Source organism: Vipera ursinii (genome assembly GCF_947247035.1).
Source record: "Vipera ursinii genome assembly, chromosome: 1".
Classification (NCBI taxonomy): Eukaryota; Metazoa; Chordata; class Lepidosauria; order Squamata; family Viperidae; genus Vipera; species Vipera ursinii.
The window spans coordinates 118,589,065-118,606,718 of record NC_139512.1 but is presented as its reverse complement, the minus strand read 5'-3'; the positions used below and the strand labels follow the sequence as shown (position 1 = coordinate 118,606,718).

Here is a 17,654-nt window from a genome sequence, read left to right as displayed (position 1 = left end):
GAAACATTTATAGTTGCATGTAAGATCTAAAACTTAGTCAAAACCACGAGTAAAATTACAGAAAGAAAAAAGGAGTAATATAAATATTTCTTTATGTAATGAACAGTGGAAAATAAGAAAATACATAATTAAAGAAACAATCTTTCCTTCCATTTAAAACCAGTCACTATCATAGAGAAGATCAGACTGAATAGATCTATCTATCTATCTATCTATCTATCTATCTATCTATCTATCTATCTATCTATCTATCTATCTATCCAAAACATACTTTTGGGAGAAGGGAATGAATATCAGGCTATGGATTGAAAAGAATCAATGATTTTGCTGCATTTTGCTGAATTTTCAAAATCTATATATTGTATGCATGTTTTAAATTTGGGAAACAATAATGGCTCCAACTGTAGAGATTTGAGTGGTTAGGTTTACTAGGGATAGACAACAAATCTATTGCATGAATTGTAAGAAATGTACTGTGTACTATAATTTTAAAATCTTATTACTAATTATGAAAATGCAGCTGATTATTCTGCAGCTGATCTCTAGGAAACTTACCTGATCTCACATTCTGGCTCTAACTCAAAGTCAAATTCCAGGTCCATAGTCTTAGCTACTTTGTGATGTGAAGACTCCTCTGAAATTTTTCTCTTCCTCAGTAATTCAAGCTGGGTGCAAAACAGACTATCTTCAGTGGGTTAAACAAACACAGACTCCTTATAGCAGCTTTTAAGAAAGTTAGCATTTCCCATGTAGTGTTCACCCTTGTTGCCCATTTTCCCCCTCTTAATTTCTATATATTTGACCTTCAACCCCACCCTATCAACTTCCTTGCTTCATATTGTAGAGTCTTATATATTTTCTCTGATGATTATAAATTTTATTAAATCAGGACAAATTATTTTTTAAACAATATTATTAAGTCCACTATTTCAATTGTGTTATCTATAAATGTCTGTATTTTGTAACATAACATCATTATGAGATTAATAATAAAGGCAGTATAATTTATAACAGTTAAAGTACAAAAATAAACGCAATAAAAATCTCTATACATTTATACCAATCACCCAGACATACTAACAAAGGAACAACTAAGCTTTTGCAGGTTTCCAAAAGGTAAGGAGGGAGGCAACTGATTCCATTTTAAGGGGCAAGGTGTTCCATTTGAGGGGAACCCAACAGACATTGTGTTAGCCCTTTGAGGCAAACCCAGTCAGGAAACAGATTCAACAAGAATGTTATTTTGTTCATACAGGATCTTGAAGTCTGTGTTTTCTTTCCCTCTCTTCCCCCTAGGAATTAAGGTAGGGTCAGTTTGAATTTCTTGCTAATATTTTGTTTCCTGGATTTAAAACACATTTCATAACCTCCATAGTTTCTCCAAGGTTATCTCTTGACTTATTCACATCTAAGCCCACCACCTCCCCAGCACTGAGGGGGTGAAGTGAATGACATTTGCCCAAGGACCAACCAACCAACCATTATTAAAAAAGTCTTTAAAACACTAGCTAGGATGGCTGGCAGACCTCTTACACCAGTGCCATCAAGCATGTTAAGTTTCATATTAATCCCCAACAATTCTACCCCAGAGCTTCCTGTCCTGCCACTTCCAGCAAGCTGGAATAATGAAAGCAGCTGCATGAACTCTTTTGATCCACCCTACAGTCCCAAAGGCAGAGGACTTCCAAAAATAGAGAGGAAACTTCCTCTCATGGATGACTTACTGTTGTGAGACGTTCTAGTGCAGCAAAACGCTCCTCCCACGTTGCTGTGGATTTCTCAAATGCTTCGTGCCTTTTCAACAGTTTCTCTACACCTTCCACAGTTTGCCCATAATCACCACTAAACAGGTAGGGTTCCTGGGCAATGAGCCAAGCCTCAGCCACTGAAGCATCTCTGGAAAACTGACACACCTCTAGCACTGTTGTAGGGAAAACAAACAAGCAAAAGGGAATATTACATATATTGAGGACCTTCAGATAAAGGCAAAGATAAATCCTCCTTACTTAGCATTATTAGAGGACCTGGATTTTCACTTCTATAGAGAGAGAGAATTCCATTTGCATAGAATAGTTCATAGCCAGTGCAAAGAGGTGAGACACTTTGTGCGGTACTCACACAAGCGAAGCCAGTCCCAGCGTCTGTCCCACTTTTCCATCATCTCCCTTCTCTTCTCTGTCAGTTGCAGCAACTTCTCCTTTATCTAAAAAGAAAAGGAGGAAAAGTATGCATTTTTTCTGGATTAACAGACTTGATTTTTTTTACATTTCGTCTTATTTGCTCACTTTTCGTTTTGCTTTTCCTTTTGATAAAGAAGCATGCAGTCTTTTTGCGCTGGGATAACCCAGGAATAAACACAGTAAACAGTGGTCTATACTGAACGGTGATTTATCTTACACCATCTACAATATCCTACACCAAGAACAATATACACACACGTTAATACAATAGGATCCAACAAACAGCAGTTACAGCAGGAAAATGGAAGGGAGAGAACACATCCGCAGAGCCTTCCTTTTTATACAAAGGCTCTTAAAGGGACATAGATCCTGCTGAGTCATTCCCATCTTACATTACATCAGCTGGTTAGCTTTTAAATCGTTAGCTTCACAAGCCACATTTGGTTAATTCATGACAATATTATAAAAACACGTTAAGCCCACTGTAGGTTACTTTGCATTGTGCCCAGACAGTGTGTAATATATCAGAGACAAATTCAGTTGTCATATAATGCAGCCATTGTGTAGAATCTTTGTGTCCAAAAATGCTTCAATTATATTTTAAATTGCTGAGAGAATAACGTAACAAGGGAAGCCCTGCCTCTGTGTCCTTTAAATGACAGATTTCAAAGTGGGCAATCTGATGTGTAAAAGTAGATTTTGTTCTTTTGTTCATTAGTCTGAGTGTTAGGCAAAAGCACAAGAGAGCCACCTCTGGTAACTGAAGGGGGTCCCTTCCTCGTTTTTTTCCATCTTTAAGGTGAATTTGGAGCTTAACTAGTTTTCGTACTGATTATCACGAACACATCAAAATATACGTCTCTCTTTTCATTCACAACTAACTCCATTCAAGATTCTGAGAATCAAGAATGGAGAAAGAATTATCTTATTTCCAGCAACCAATGGCATTACTTACATTTTTAAAATCTAGATGAGACAGCATTTTAGACTGCTCTAAACAAAACAGATGCTTAAATCTGTTGTAAAGCCCGCTGTGGAGCACACTCACCTCAGCTGCATCATGGTGCTTGCGCTGCAGTAAAGCTTTCCCAAGATCGATGCAGGCAGTGAAACTTTTATCCCTAGTGGCTATCTCAGACTTTATGTCCTGGTGGTATTTCATCAACAATTCCACAGATGACACATCCCTTAAATTAAGAACAAACAATTCTTAATGAGAAAACAAACATCGGGATGATTTTAGAGGTAATATTTTACATCTCTGAGTATAAACTGAGAAGCATTGCTGAGAGTCCCAGTGACCTATTGTGTTTTTACAGGGACTGGGCAAAAAAAAAAAAAAGAAAAGAAAAAGGAACAAAAGAAGGGCTTCACCTGGGCTTCTCCTGGGTGTCAATCTGCCGGATCACGTTCTCCATCCAGGACATGAGATCTCGCACCATGCTGAAGAAGCGGTACTTCTCGGCTGTATTAACTAATTGAGCCCGCCGCCCCTCGCAAGCTTCCAGCAAGGCCTTCCAAGCTTTTACCACCTCCTGTTCTTGCTTCTGGATGGCCACGGCCATTTCTCCAGCATAGGCTGCCAGCAGGCGTGCCGCCACTTCCTGAAAATGCTGAACCTGCCAGAGCAGAGAACACTTCTTGTGGAGAGGAGGAATCACGGGGATATGTACTCCCTGGCAAGCTAAGGCTGGGAACATAGCTCTTTCTCAAAACCCACTTTCTAACATTAGACATGGGGGATGCCCCTGTCCTTTTTCACCGAATAATGAAAAAGTTGAAATAAATCTGACGTGGATACTGTAACTCTGCTAATTAAGGAGAATAATTTCTTCTGGTATTGGTTTTGAGAGACTCTGGCAACTTCATACACTCAACAAACTTTCCAAGGGCAAGTAGTCTCAACTAGCTTAAGTAAATTCATACAGACTGTTCCTTCTTTTGATTGGCTTCTGGTTAGATCTCACAAGCTCCCAGTAAATTAGCCACCTCAGCCCAGCCATAAAACGAGAGAGGATGCCACCAGATGGCCCCACGTGTTTTTAAGAAGCTAAGAGGTTACCTGCACTCCCAACAGATGAATATCCCTCTCAAAGGCTTTGTGCATCCTGTGGAAGGACTCGGCTGTGTTGACATCGCGGCCTAACTCCTCGGGCAGCTCCTTGTGCTTCTCTTCAATAAGAACCTGGATCTCACTACCGTCATAAAAGAACTTATGCAGATCATAGGAGGCTGTCAACAACTGCATTCTGGTGTCAATCAACTCAAGCAGGTCAGCCCAGCTCTCATTCAAACCATCCCTCCACTCTGCAATCGTGGCAGCTTCTGGGTGGATATCGATCAGCTGATCAGTTCTGTGGGTGACATTGTTCACCCACTCCTGTCCCAGGTTTCCTGTTTCACGGGCGAACTCACGGAACTTTTCCCGCAGGAGCTAGTCAAGAACCAAAACCAGAATGAACAAAATATTTTTCAGTACCCTTCATCTTTGAGCCAAAAGATTATAATATTCAGAATTTAAAAGAAACCCAAACTTTGGCTTTTTCAGGTATCAGACCTGCTTTTATCCCAACATAGGAGTAACTTAAAAATGCTGCTTCGCACTTCTTTCCCACTTTCTCTTGTTAAAGATTGGCTATTTTCTTTTTACATAACTTTATTAGGCAACATTGAAATAGTGTACATATAATCCTGCCCACCACAAGAGGGTTATTCATATATGAGGCAGTGTGTTGCTCAAGGTTTTACAGAGTGTATCACCCTTTTGGCAGAATCAATTTTTTTCATCAGTTTAGTATAAATATTTTAATTTTAATATTCATTTTAATGTTTTAACTTTTAATGTCTGATGTTATAATGCTTTAATCCTGTAATTGGTTTATTTTATTATTTATGGTATTGTAAGCTGCCCAGAGTTGTTTGGAAAGATCTGGGAAGGCTCAGACAATTAATACCTGCTGAATTAATTAGGAATAACCTAGACTAGTGGACACCTATTTTGGCTTTGTTGTTTACATCTATAGACACATATTGTTGTACCTCTAGGGATTGGAGGCCTACAATTATAGATTGCATTTTGAAAACAAGGGAAGAGAGAGAACTCAACAAATGCCTTTTAAAATCTACTATATTAACAAAGAAAGGGAAGTAGTTGGGAGAATAATTCTAGCCCTATAATGGAACTGCATTCTTCTTGACTCATACACCTATCTATGGTCTCTTTTATTTATTTTTTTGAAGAGAAAAAGCCTGATGAATATAAAGAAATAGTGGTGGTGTTACAGGTGGAATTATTTTATAGGTTTCAGAGTTTCAGCAGAATCTAGTACTATAATTTATCTCTGTCTAGTATTTATAACAGACACTTTTTCTAGAACACTATAAATAGTGTTCTATAGTATCTTAAATATCTGTAAAATTGTTATGGCAAAAAGGCTTTGTTGTCTAGAGTTACCGTCATCGGATGTCTTTCTTGCTTTTGTTTCAAGAAACATGAGGCCTTCTAGAAACAGCTTGTGATCCTTACTTTCTCCAAGAGTAATATGTACATTTCCAGCTACCAAAATATAGGTAATTGTAATGCACCTCTCAGCAATTTTCTGTCAAGCTATTGCAGGACATTGTGTAGAGCCAAGCTGCACCACTTATAACCTATGGTCTACACCTCAAAATAAAATGGTCACAATGGACTGGCCAACAGACATTCTCACGGTGCTTGCTCACAGTGGCATGGTCGAGGTCTTGACCCATCTCTGGGGATGATGCGATTACATCTCTCTCTGCAATCCACTGCTCCAGATCATCCACTTCTCGCTTCAGTTTGAACAGGTGATATGCAAGTTCTACTTTACGCCTGCGTTCCTCAGCCAGGTCTTTCAACCCTGCATACTGCTTATCAACCTGCCCTTGCAATCGGATGATATCTTCTCTGAAAAACCACAAAGACAAAGTTTGGAGACAAGTCACCTAAAAGGAAAGGCAGCTGAACTCAATCATATGCAATAGATTGTGATTCTTCTGGCTATTATATTCCAAAGATTTCAGAGTTACTGTTATCAAATGTACTCACCCTTCTGGGTGGCCAGCAGCTAGCAGTTTCTGAGCCCGACCGGCCAGCTGCTTGATGTTTTTTCCGTATTCTTCTATGGATCGCTGCTGACGAAGATGTCTTTTCAGCATCACAATGCCACTCTCTTCATCCTGAGATGGCAAGTAATTGAATTGATTCATCTTCGCAGTGAAGGAAATCCTAGGTCCATTCCTCAACTTATCAAGAAGGCCAGGGAAAACCAGCCCCCTTTCCACATGGCCCTCATCAACAGGCTTTGATTAAATAGGCTTGGAACAGTTTTGTAGCTTAATCTTCCTTTTCTCATTGAAAAGAACTCCTGGCTCACAAGATTTCTCCCTACTTCTTGTAACCCAGGCCCTCTAAAGTTTTTACATCCTCTCATTGGTCAGCTGGGAAGGAGGCTGCTCAGATCCATGGGACACAGCTGTTCAGGAATCAACAGGACAATGCAGAATTGCTGCCGAAAATGTACTAGATGAAGTCGGGAGGTATGTCAAAAGTAGCCAAAGAGTATCTAAGTTATAAATTGCAATGTCGCGTGGTCACACAGAGAGACGGACACTGGAGCTGGGTAGTAACGTCTTTATTGGATCAGGAATGAAGCTGAGCAAAAGGGGTTACTTGGCGTCTCTTTATACCTGCCCAGGTGAATCGTGACCAATAGATTCAAACCTGGGCTTCCCGCCAGTGCAGGTGGCCAATGGATTTAAACCCTGGCTTCCCACCAGAGCTGACCATGCCCTGGGGCTGTCAACAACTTGCTCTGTTCAGGCTTTCCAGCCAAAAGCGGTTGTAGCCTGGAGCTGTCCAGCCCCCTGCTGTGCTGACATTCCGTGTATGCTTTAAGAGCATACACTAAATAAGTCTAACTGGGAGTAGGCTCCAGTGAACTTGCTTCTGAATCAGGTTTAATAGTATAAGGTAATTTGTGAAAATTTTACCCCTTCTTCTCCCAAATTGCACGTATTCCTAATGTCACTTAGGTAAGCAGTTCTTATTCTAAACAAAAGATAGCTTACGCACAGCAAAATGGAATCAGTGCTATTGAATCACCTCCATCTTGAAGGAAGTAAGACTTTTCCTGTCACAACTAGGGTTATGGCGCTCTATCTTCTTTTGCACGGGAAAGTATACTACACAGATCCTGGAACTCTGGATACCAGTGCACTGGTATTCAAATATATGTTTAAATGCTTTGTGTAGGAGAGAGGAGAGAAGAGAGAAACACATTTTCTTTCTCTTCCACACATTGCTTTTTTAAAAAAAACTGCTACCCAGAATGTTAAGCAATTTCTTACAAATTATCATACAATACAGAACTGTGCAAGTATGCACACAGAAGGACATACGATATCATACCGGATCCCAGTCATGTTTCTTTTGACATTAGTGAGATAAAAGAAGAGAGGAAGGATAATCAATGAAACTGTATCTTTATCTTTGTTCTCCTAGAGCTTTTTGAAGATTAAAAAAATAGTCTCAGTAGAATAAGATATGCAGGTCTTAACTGTCCCCAGGGAGGAACAGGTCTACTTCCCAATCAATACTGCTAGGATGTCCATTTTCCTAGAAAGCAACACACTTTGGGAATGGTCTTCTACCTGGTAAACACTACTACATTGGCATGGGAGATGGTCTTACCTTTGGCTTCTCATCTGTTCCTATATAAAGCTCCTGTTCGCTTATCCAGGCCTCTGCTTCTCCAGCATCTAAATAATATCGCTGAGCCTCATTGGCTTCTTCTAGGCGCCTCAGCCTCTTCAAAGTTTCCTCCTGTAAGGTGCTCCAGGAAACCTTTAACTGCTTGAGACATTCTTCTGTGTCTCTAAAGTCCCCATCCCCTTTAGCTTTAGCCAACATGCTCTCCCCTCTAGCAATAACTTCCTCAATTCGTGGGGCGTGGCCAGTAATTTCTTTCTGCAGGGTCTAGGCAAAGAGAAAAGCAGGTTTAGAGAGATGAATGAATAAAATCGGAAACAAATTGAATAGAGTTGTCCCTTTTATTAAACTGTATTCTTTATTCCCGATGGAGAATGAAAAAAGAAGGCAAGGTTCCAGGCCTTAAAGGTATGATACGCTTTGAGCTGCTGTTGGATGCGGTCAGATTAAGAGAAGAACACTTGTTTAACTCCAGTACATAGAAGAACAATTTAAGAATGCCTCATGCATGCACTGAAAAGGAGATGAAGATAAATATGGGACACAGTGAAGTAAAGATGCTAGGAGATGTTTAGTTCACAATTAGTTGTGTATGGAGAAAAAGGCCTTTACACAAAAGCTTTGCTTCCTTTTGTTAACAATTACTATAAAGACAAAATTATGTTTGTGAATGTTCATAACTGTAGTAAAAGTTCAATTGCTTTGTTAAAAAGTAGAATTAAGCAAGGGGAAAAAACATGCAAAATGATGGGGAGACTCACTTGGTTTTTCTTTGTAAGCAGCTGGACTGACAAAAGGTTTGTGCCATGGTCAGTGGACTGAGCAAGAGGGAGTCGTTCTTGCACCCAAAGCTACATTAGAGAAGAAAGACTAAAGTAAAATGCCAAAATGTCAAACGTGTATACAAGAAAGGATGAAAGACAGATTCTTACACAATTTTCCTAATATCTGAAACAACCCATGCATGTGGTCCATCTTCTGATATCTTCTCTCTAAATTGCACGAATAAAACCAGTAACTATCTTGCCATCACTCACCAATTCATCTGCCAAATCCCGGTCCAGCTGATATCCAGCCTTAGCCATCTCCAGTTCTTTCCTCTTCCTACCCAAAGGCTCTAGAAGGTCCTGAAATCGCCTTTCGATGACCTTTTGCTTGCTGTCCACTTCATCCACGTCTCTCTTAACTGGAGGGCCCTGTGAAAGTAAGCCTTCCATCTCTTTCTTCCGCAGGCTGACTTGCTCATCCAGGTGCTGAAATGAGAAATCTTCACATTTTGGGGTCTTGTTGAGATCTATATGCTTAACTCCATCACTCAGACATTACACAGGTATCATGCCTATTCTCATCTAGACAATACTTGAACAACAGACTGCAAGTGTTGCTTTCAGTTCATTTTTTTTTCTGTTTTACGCAAATAGTCCATAAGGGGCTTCCAGCAATAAACACAGACAATTAAATTTAGGAGGATTGTTACTTACTTTCAAGTTCTTTAGAAGAATGTTAACACTTGTGAGATCTTTCCCTTGGACATCAGATTTTAACTGCTCCTCTATCTCACTGATCCATGCACTAAGGTCAGCATAGCTCTGTGCATAAAGGTCAGAGCGGTTAGCATCAAACAGGAGCTGTGCCTTTTCCTCTGTGGTTGCTTGCAGTATATCCCAACGTTGATGAAGTGCCTCTAGCTTCTGGAACACAATATCTGCATACTGGGGCTTTTGCTTTGCCAACTGTTGTCCTTCCTGGGAGAAAAGTGTACAGAAGATGAGAAACACAGTTTATTTGCTCTTTCATTTTCATAGGAAAGAGCATAAAGCTAGTAGTCACAACAATGCTCCCTAGCAAATTAACAATGTTGGGTTTACGGTGATGTGATAACACAATTATTACTGACAGTGAAATTGAAGGCTGGGTGAAGGTCTTCGCAGTGGTACCAGATTCCAGCAGCTTTCACTACATTCATACAGAATATTTTCCCAATAAAGCAAAATGTTTGTTGGTTAGGGTTGAAATGAGGAGTCCTTGGTGCTCTCTGAGCTTGGTTGTTTTCTTGCAGACGTTTCATTACCCAAACTAGGTAACATCATAAGTGCTAGAATATTTTCCATAAGAGTAAAGAAGAGACAAAGGGATTGGCTCTCCTAGATCAGCTCTAGGAGTCCACCTGTGGCAACTTAAATTGATTGGATATGATTTGGAAAGGCACACACCTCTCTATAGAAAGCCTCACAGTTGACAATGCATTCTTTAGCTGAGCAAAAGCCATGAGGTCACAGGAACTGCCTGCAGAGCTCAGAGACAGGATTATTGCAAGGCACAGATCTGGGGAAGCCTATAATAAAATTTCTGCTACACTGAATGTTCCTAAGAGCACAGTGGCCTCCATAATTTTCAAATGGCTCAACCAAGACTCTCCCAAGAGCTGGTTGCCTGGTCAAACTGAGCAATCCTCAATGAAAACCTATTCCACAATGCTCAGGACCTCAGTCTGGGCCAAAGGTTCACTTTCCAACATGACAATTATCCTAGGTACACACCCAAGATGACACAGGATTGGCTTAGGGACAACTCTGTGAATGTCCTAGAGTGGCCCAGCCAGAGCATAGCTGGCTGGGGAATTCTGGGAGTTGAAGTCCACGCATCTTCAAGTTCCTAAGGTTGGGAAACGTTGGTTTACAGTGTCATATTGGAGCTCTTTCTATGAATTTTGAGAAATTGCAGTAGATGGGCATCGTTGCAAAGAATTTAAGAGGGACAAATATTGCTTTTATTTTCAGAGAAGAGTGGGTCTGGATAATTACAGGTTAACCTACTTTGATATTTGGATATTGGGCAAAATTCTGTCATGAATTATTAAGTAGTCACTTTGTGATTATTTAAAAAAGAATACATGGTTGGCAGGATCTCATTTTTGGTAGATTGACCCATTTAGTTGACTAGCAGTGGACATAATGTATCTTGACTTGAGTAAAGCATTTAAAATGGTAAGTATCCCATAAGAGTCTACTAGAGAAGAAGTAAACTGTACACTGGACAATGCTAAAGCTGGCTGGACACTTAGACCCAATGAGTGAAACTCAATGGTTTAGCATCAAGCTGAAGAAAAATGTAATCACAGCTATGATGCCGCTGAAAAAGGTAAAGTAGTCTGTTCCATAAATAGAGCAATGGTTTCTTAAAAGTGGTATACAGAAGGAAAGCCCATTGCTGAGAGCGTGGGGAAAGACCCATGGAGATATCTCCAATCATGACTAATCTCTATACTCGGATAAAATCTCTTGAAACTATAAGTATGTCCCCTCACTGAGGAGGAGAGGAGCAGAAAATTAATGTAGTATGTTATGTTTCTAAACCTGTTGTAAAGGTAAAGGTTCCCCCGCACATGCGTGCTAGTCATTTCCGACTCTAGGGGCCGGTGCTCATCTCCGTTTCAAAGCCGAAGAGCCAGCGCTTGTCCGAGGACGTCTCCGTGGTCATGTGGCCGGCATGACTAGACGCCAAAGGCGCATGGAACGCTGTTACCTTCCCACCGTAGTGGTCCCTATTTTTCTACTTGCATTTTTATGTGCTTTTGAACTGCTAGGTTGGCAGAAGCTGGGATGAGTAACAGGCACTCATTCTGTTACGCGGCACTTGGGATTCGACCCGCCAAACTGCCGACCTTCTGATCAACAAGCTCAGCGTCCTAATGTATCAAAATATTTCACTTGCTTAATGACAAATTGTCAAGTTTTAGGGTTGTTGAAAGAAACAGGTGGCTTAGTTGATTTTTCACAAAAGGTTTCTATGTGAGCTGCCTTCCTACTCGAGGGAGGTGGGGAAAATCCTTTTATTAAGCAGCTTCTATATAGCTGAACAATGTAAGGAAGTCTCTACTTCCCCACTGTTCCTGTTTCAAACAATAATCCCACATTTTTATTTAAAAGGAAACAGAAAACTGGATGAATGTAACATAGTACCCTCATATCTTGTCCTGGCTGAAATCATATATGCACAAAATTCCTATAAACTATTCTTTTGCATGTGCAAAAAAATGTAAAGTATGAATGCTACGTTTTCAAACATAAAAGAGACACAGTATAAATTTTGTTAGACAGTTGACTTCACCACTACTCTACAAAAGTGCACACACGAAGCAGCACTTTAATTTGCCAATTATATATTCAAGATGGACAGTGTTTAATATTCATGTTATGTATATGTAGGGGTGTAGGTCTATACATATGTTGTATATAGTATGTTTAGGTGTGTGTCATGTATGTGTTCACTTTGAGAACAGGCAACTAAATTTCATTTTTGATGTGTGTCATGCCCACAGTAAAAAATGACAATAAAGGTTATCTTGTCTTATCTTATCTTATCTTGTCTTGTCTCACCTTATCTTATCTAATTTGCTATGTCTGGATTCCAGCTTAGAACAAATCTGAGCGATCAGGTGCTCTGAACTTAGTAGTATGTATTAGCAGTTTTAGTATTACACTACACAATTGAATTTTTAAGAATAGCATGTCATGAAAAAAATTCACAAACATTAATATTCCACTTGGTTGAAAAATCAGCTTGGCGATTTTGCTGACAAAACTTCCAAGGATTTTAAAACCGTTTAGCATTCATTGATAATTTCCCCCTGCATTTTTAACTAGAGATAATTGTTTAATGACAGCTATTTTCGTAGAGTTAGTATTCATTCCTTGTTTTTCTTTGACTCTGTTATATATGCATCAGTATTTGCCCTTTGGAGCAGTTTTCAGAAACAGTGAAATACGTACACGGTTACAATAAAAATTAATAAACAAAAAGGATAGTGATCTCCAGTCCTTTCTCAAAAAACTCTACAAACGTGAGGTGCCACAAAAATTTTAAGAAGTGGGAGTATGGAGAAAGACCATGCAAATCTGGGGGAATAAAAGCAACATACCTCATCCAGCTTTTCTAGCCATCCTTGATTGGAAGCAAGTTCTGCCATAAAAGCCTGATGCTTCAGCCATTTGCTGTGCAAATTCCGTGCTTCATCATATGATGTATCTTGAGCAGTAAGCATCTTTTCTTCAATCCACGTGGTAAGCTATCAATAAAATAGTATTATGTGTATAAAGCATGAAAAGTGGATATGCTTCAGACTCCTGTAGCATTTTGCTGAAAATAGAAACGTATGGTCTTTCACAAATATTCCTAGATTCTCCCTTACCGTAGGGTCCTTTCCAACTGTTGCTATTCCTGCTTTTTAAAAAAAACATGTATTTTTTCCCCAACGTCAGGTTTTGCTAGAAAGGGAAATCTAAGACCCAGCTAATCTATTTATTGACTTCCCTTTCTCCAGATAATTTCTGGGTTTTATATGCGCCCAAAATTATACCATGGTCGATGGTGTCAAAAGCTGCTGAGAGGTCAAGAAGGGCAAGAATGGCTGCACTGCCCCTATCCTGCTCCCGCCAGAGATGATCTACAAGTGTGACCAATGCCGTTTCTGTCCATAACTGAGCCTGAAACCCAGCTGAAAGCGGTCCAGATAGTCCGTTTTATCTAGGACCTTCTGAAGCTGCAGCACAACAACCTTTCCCACCACCTTCTCTTAAAAGGGAAGGTGAAAAATTGGATGGGAATTGTCCAGGCAGGTGGGATCCAGTGAAGGTTTCTTGAGGAAGGGGCCGACCAAGGCTAACTTGAATGGTCCCGGAAATTTCCTTCCTGCAGCGATATATTAATTGCTGCCTAGACCAGGGGTGTCAAACTGCCGGCCCGCAGGCCGGATGCATCATATCGAAACCGCGCCCACCACGTTGTGACACGTCACGTGATGTTGCAAGTTTGACACACCTGGCCTAGACCCACCTGCAAGTCCTGGAGGCTTTCACTAACCAGGAAGGGCAAGGATCTAATAAACAAATTGTTGCACTAACAGCCCCAAAGATCCTGTCCACTTCCTTAGGTCCAAACTACGCCCACGTAACTGGGTGAATCCACTCCCTGGCATCTCCAATGAACCTGGCTCCATGTCTGGATTCCAGCTTAGAACAAATCTGAGCGATCAGGGGCTTGACAAATTCCTCCACATGGCCCTGTAAATGGCAGCACTCTGTGGATGCAGGAAGGGTGGAGAAATACAATAGTGACATTTCGCTGCTCTTACCTCCATGAGGTAGGCCTTAATAGCAGCTCTAACTTATGATCGGTCAGATTCATTCCTTGTTTTCCTCCAGAGGCACTCTAGCAGTCTCTTGGCTCTTTTCCATACCCTCAACTCCTCTGTGAACCACGGGGAGTGTCAGTGATGGCAGCAGCAACACTCCCAACGGATTCCGTCAGCCCAACGTCAGGAAAAGCATCACATCGGGAAATTTAGGGAGCATAACCCCTGAATTCCTGAATGGCAACTGCTACATCCCCTCATCTGCTGTGAGACTTTGGCTGGTGCCAAATCCTAAATCCACATCTCCGAGAAGAGAAAACCCTCCTCTGGTGTCATCCAGGTCTTAGTAATGCATGCCAAGTCAGCTTGTTATTCGCCAAGAAGGTCACAAATGAGTGTGGCCTTGTTGTTGACCAACCTGGCATTCATCTGCAGCAGCAGAAAATCTGGGCTTCTCAGGGTCTGTTACCCAGGGTCTGGGCATGAGCTAGGAGGGCCAGAACACACCGCTGGTATTAATTATTGTGGGTGTCTTTCCCTCTGATCGTCTGCCCTCTTGTTCCCATTTCTACCCCTACCTATCACCACTTGAATTGATTGTCCCACCTGACCCCCCCATGAGGTGGGCTTCTACCCCCAGCCCTGAACTCCCTCCCCCTGCACCGCTGTGTCTGCCATTTTACCAGTCATACCAACTCACACCAACCTTCAATGGGTAATTGGCAGAGGATTTACCTCCATGGCATTTTAGCCGAGGCTTTCAGCACCATCTAAAGCCCTCGCTCTCCCCAACCCCCACAATCACTCCCTATACTTCTATCCCCAAGCAATAAAATCTTCTATCATTGGCATCATCCAAGACCGTGGCCTCTCTTGGGGGAAAAAAACAGGATAAGCACAGACTCATCCTAGATTAGCAGTAGTAGATAGTTCAAAATTCTTACCTCTTGGCAATTTTGTAGGAAATTTTGCAGGTCATTATTGTCCTTCAGTAACACAAATGCCTCTTGTGATTTTGTGACATTAGTCCTGTGTCTAGAAATTACAAAAAGGTTATTGTTAAAGAAAAACGCTTTCCTACTTCCTCCACAATAGTGACTTGCCATTTCAGATTCAGTTTTTGCACTTGCAAATCAGAGGCCTGAATTCGCTGAACTCTCCTACTGACATTACCTTTCTTGAATCAGCTGAACTTTTTCCATAATTTTGTCGGAGTAAATGTTCCCGTCAGCAGCAAGCTTGCTCCCGGTTTCTATCAAGCCAGTAACCTTTTCTTCATTAGCTGCCATATTAGCGAGGAAATCTTCAAATTTCCGTATAACAGCTTCCGATGCTTCTAAAGTGTCTGGTGGCTCAGTGTGAGCTAGTGTATATTCCTAAACCAAAGGTTACAAAATATGTATGCCTTATACCACATTTTAAAATGATTTCAGTCCATCCCTATTAAAGTTAATCTGATGAGGCAATCATATACAGTATATGGTAGCTATAGGGAAAGACATCATATAGGCCACGGATGTCACTCGATCGCATCACATGATGTATCATGATGTATCGCAACGTTTTTTTGCCTTTGTGGAGCCAGGGCGGGCGTAGCCTGCACATGACGCATCTGGCCCACAGGCCGCCAGTTTGACACCCCTGATATAGGCAGTGTACCACCTGCTAAACATATTTTTGGGCCTTTTTTGTTTTGGAAGATATGCAAAAAAATAATAATTATGTAGGTGGCAGTGAATAAGCAAGCAAACCTTCCTTGGGCCATTCGATATGCTTAGAGGACATAAACGTCCATGCTATAGGCTATATATGTACAGATAGTCCTCGACTCACAACATTTCATTTAGTGACCATTCAACGTTGCAATGGCACTGAAAAAAGTGGCTTATGACCGTTTTTCACACTTATGACCATTGCAGCATCCCCAGGGTCATGTGATCAAAATTCAGATGCTTGGCAACTGACTCATATTTATGATGCTTGCAGTGTCCCAGGGTCACGTGATCACTTTTTGCAACCTTCTGACAAGCAAAGTTAATGGAGAAGCCAGATTTACTTAACCGTGTTACTAACCTAACAACCGCAGTGATTCACTTAACAACTGTGGCAAGGTCGTAAAATGGGGAAAAACTCACTTAACAAATGCCTCACTTAGCCAGCAGAAATTTTGGGTTCAATTGTGGTCATAAGTGCAGGACTACCTGTACGTGTATATTAGTCAGTCTCTGCAAAGGTGATCTTTTATTACTGAACAACATGCCACTCACAATACTCAAGGAGCAGGATACAACCTTGCGACACACATTACCTGTTTGGTAAGAATGATTTCTGCTTGTTTTGCATCTTTAAGAAACTCTTGGAAGCCAAGACACTGGTTGAGGAATTTCTCCCTACTATCCCACATTTTACATAAAGCATTCCAGCCGGTCTCCATGCCCTGCAGTCGCTGCTCCAGCTGCTGATACTCTGTATCTGTCTGGCCCTCAGTCACCCTGTCTCCCGTCTTCTTAACGTTGCTGTAAACATCCTTGTGTCGATCGGTCTCTTCCTTAATTGCAGCATGATCCTGCAAGAGATGCTCAGCTTCTACCAAGGAGTTGGGCACCTCTTCTGAAGCAACAGCTTTTTGTGCCTTGAACAGCCACGCTTGGAAGTCGTCTAAGTCTTGCAAAAACTTGTGCAACTTGCTAGCCTCTCCAAGGGAAGCCTCCTGGGACTGTAAAGTATTTTGGAGGTCCAGCCAGACTCCAGAGACAGCTGTTAGTCGACTATAGATATCATCAGCTAGATCAGGCTGCTCTTCAGCAAGCCGATGGGCCTCCTTCTGCAGGACGGCAAGCCTGGCTTGAATAGCTGCTAGGTCACGTTCAATTCCGTACGATTTCCTCTGCATGGCAATCATGCCTGCCAGGTTTTTGCCAAGGTCTTGCGTAGATTCAATGACTTTGGTTTTTTCCAGGATCCATTTCCTGGTCTCATCGCAATCAACACAATAATTGTGGAGGCTAAGAGCAAAATCAACAGCTTTTCGCCTTTGAGCCACCATGTCCTGGAAGACCTTCCACCTAGGACACAAAGTAAAATAAGCATTTTTTTGTAATGAAATAAATACCCTTCTTTAATTTCTTCTTCGTCTGACAGATTAGGTAGATAGATAGACAGACAGACAAACAGATGTCATTCAGACTAGAGAAGTGCAGCCGGATGGTATCAAGAGAGAGAGAAAGTAGTTAAGACTTATGAGGTCACATGGCGGACCTACAGAGCAGTTACAAGTACCTTGGTATCCCACAGTCACATGATAACCATGAGGAGGAGATAAGTAGGACAGCAAATCTAAGCACCACCAAAGAACTAGGCAGGGCTTGAAGAGCCAGCTCAATAGACAGATCAAGATCCATGCCATCAACATGTATAACTCTCTAATCTTCAGATATCTTATCTGTATAGTGAGCTGGCCAAAGAAGGACCTGAAAGCTGCTACAGTAATACCTGGAAGCTCCTTACAACGGAGGGAGGTTTCCTCCCCAAGTCCAATATTCAGAGACTTGTCGACAGTCGAAAAGAGGAAGGTTAGGGTCTGAGGAATGTCAAAGTCACTATCATGGAT

At 41.2% G+C, this 17,654-nt stretch overlaps 1 protein-coding gene across 3 annotated transcripts in view; it reads right to left on the bottom strand.

The window, feature by feature from the left end:
* SPTB (spectrin beta, erythrocytic) overlaps positions 1-17,654 on the bottom strand; it is a 123,058-nt gene that overhangs the window by 28,773 nt on the left and 76,631 nt on the right. For 2 of the 3 annotated variants that reach the window (XM_083349373.1, XM_083349371.1), the window contains exons 16-31: positions 16,353-17,109; positions 15,218-15,420; positions 14,989-15,079; positions 12,833-12,979; positions 9,393-9,656; positions 8,949-9,164; positions 8,673-8,762; positions 7,894-8,178; positions 6,250-6,380; positions 5,904-6,108; positions 4,243-4,614; positions 3,555-3,799; positions 3,229-3,367; positions 2,119-2,203; positions 1,725-1,921; positions 556-665 (exon numbers count right to left, since the gene is read on the bottom strand). In XM_083349373.1, the coding sequence (XP_083205499.1) occupies positions 556-665; positions 1,725-1,921; positions 2,119-2,203; positions 3,229-3,367; positions 3,555-3,799; positions 4,243-4,614; positions 5,904-6,108; positions 6,250-6,380; positions 7,894-8,178; positions 8,673-8,762; positions 8,949-9,164; positions 9,393-9,656; positions 12,833-12,979; positions 14,989-15,079; positions 15,218-15,420; positions 16,353-17,109 (3,537 nt within the window). Of the gene's footprint in view, positions 1-555; positions 666-995; positions 1,293-1,724; positions 1,922-2,118; positions 2,204-3,228; positions 3,368-3,554; positions 3,800-4,242; positions 4,615-5,903; positions 6,109-6,249; positions 6,381-7,893; positions 8,179-8,672; positions 8,763-8,948; positions 9,165-9,392; positions 9,657-12,832; positions 12,980-14,988; positions 15,080-15,217; positions 15,421-16,352; positions 17,110-17,654 lie in introns of those variants that run through there. The other variant, XM_083349372.1, reaches the window with a different exon arrangement.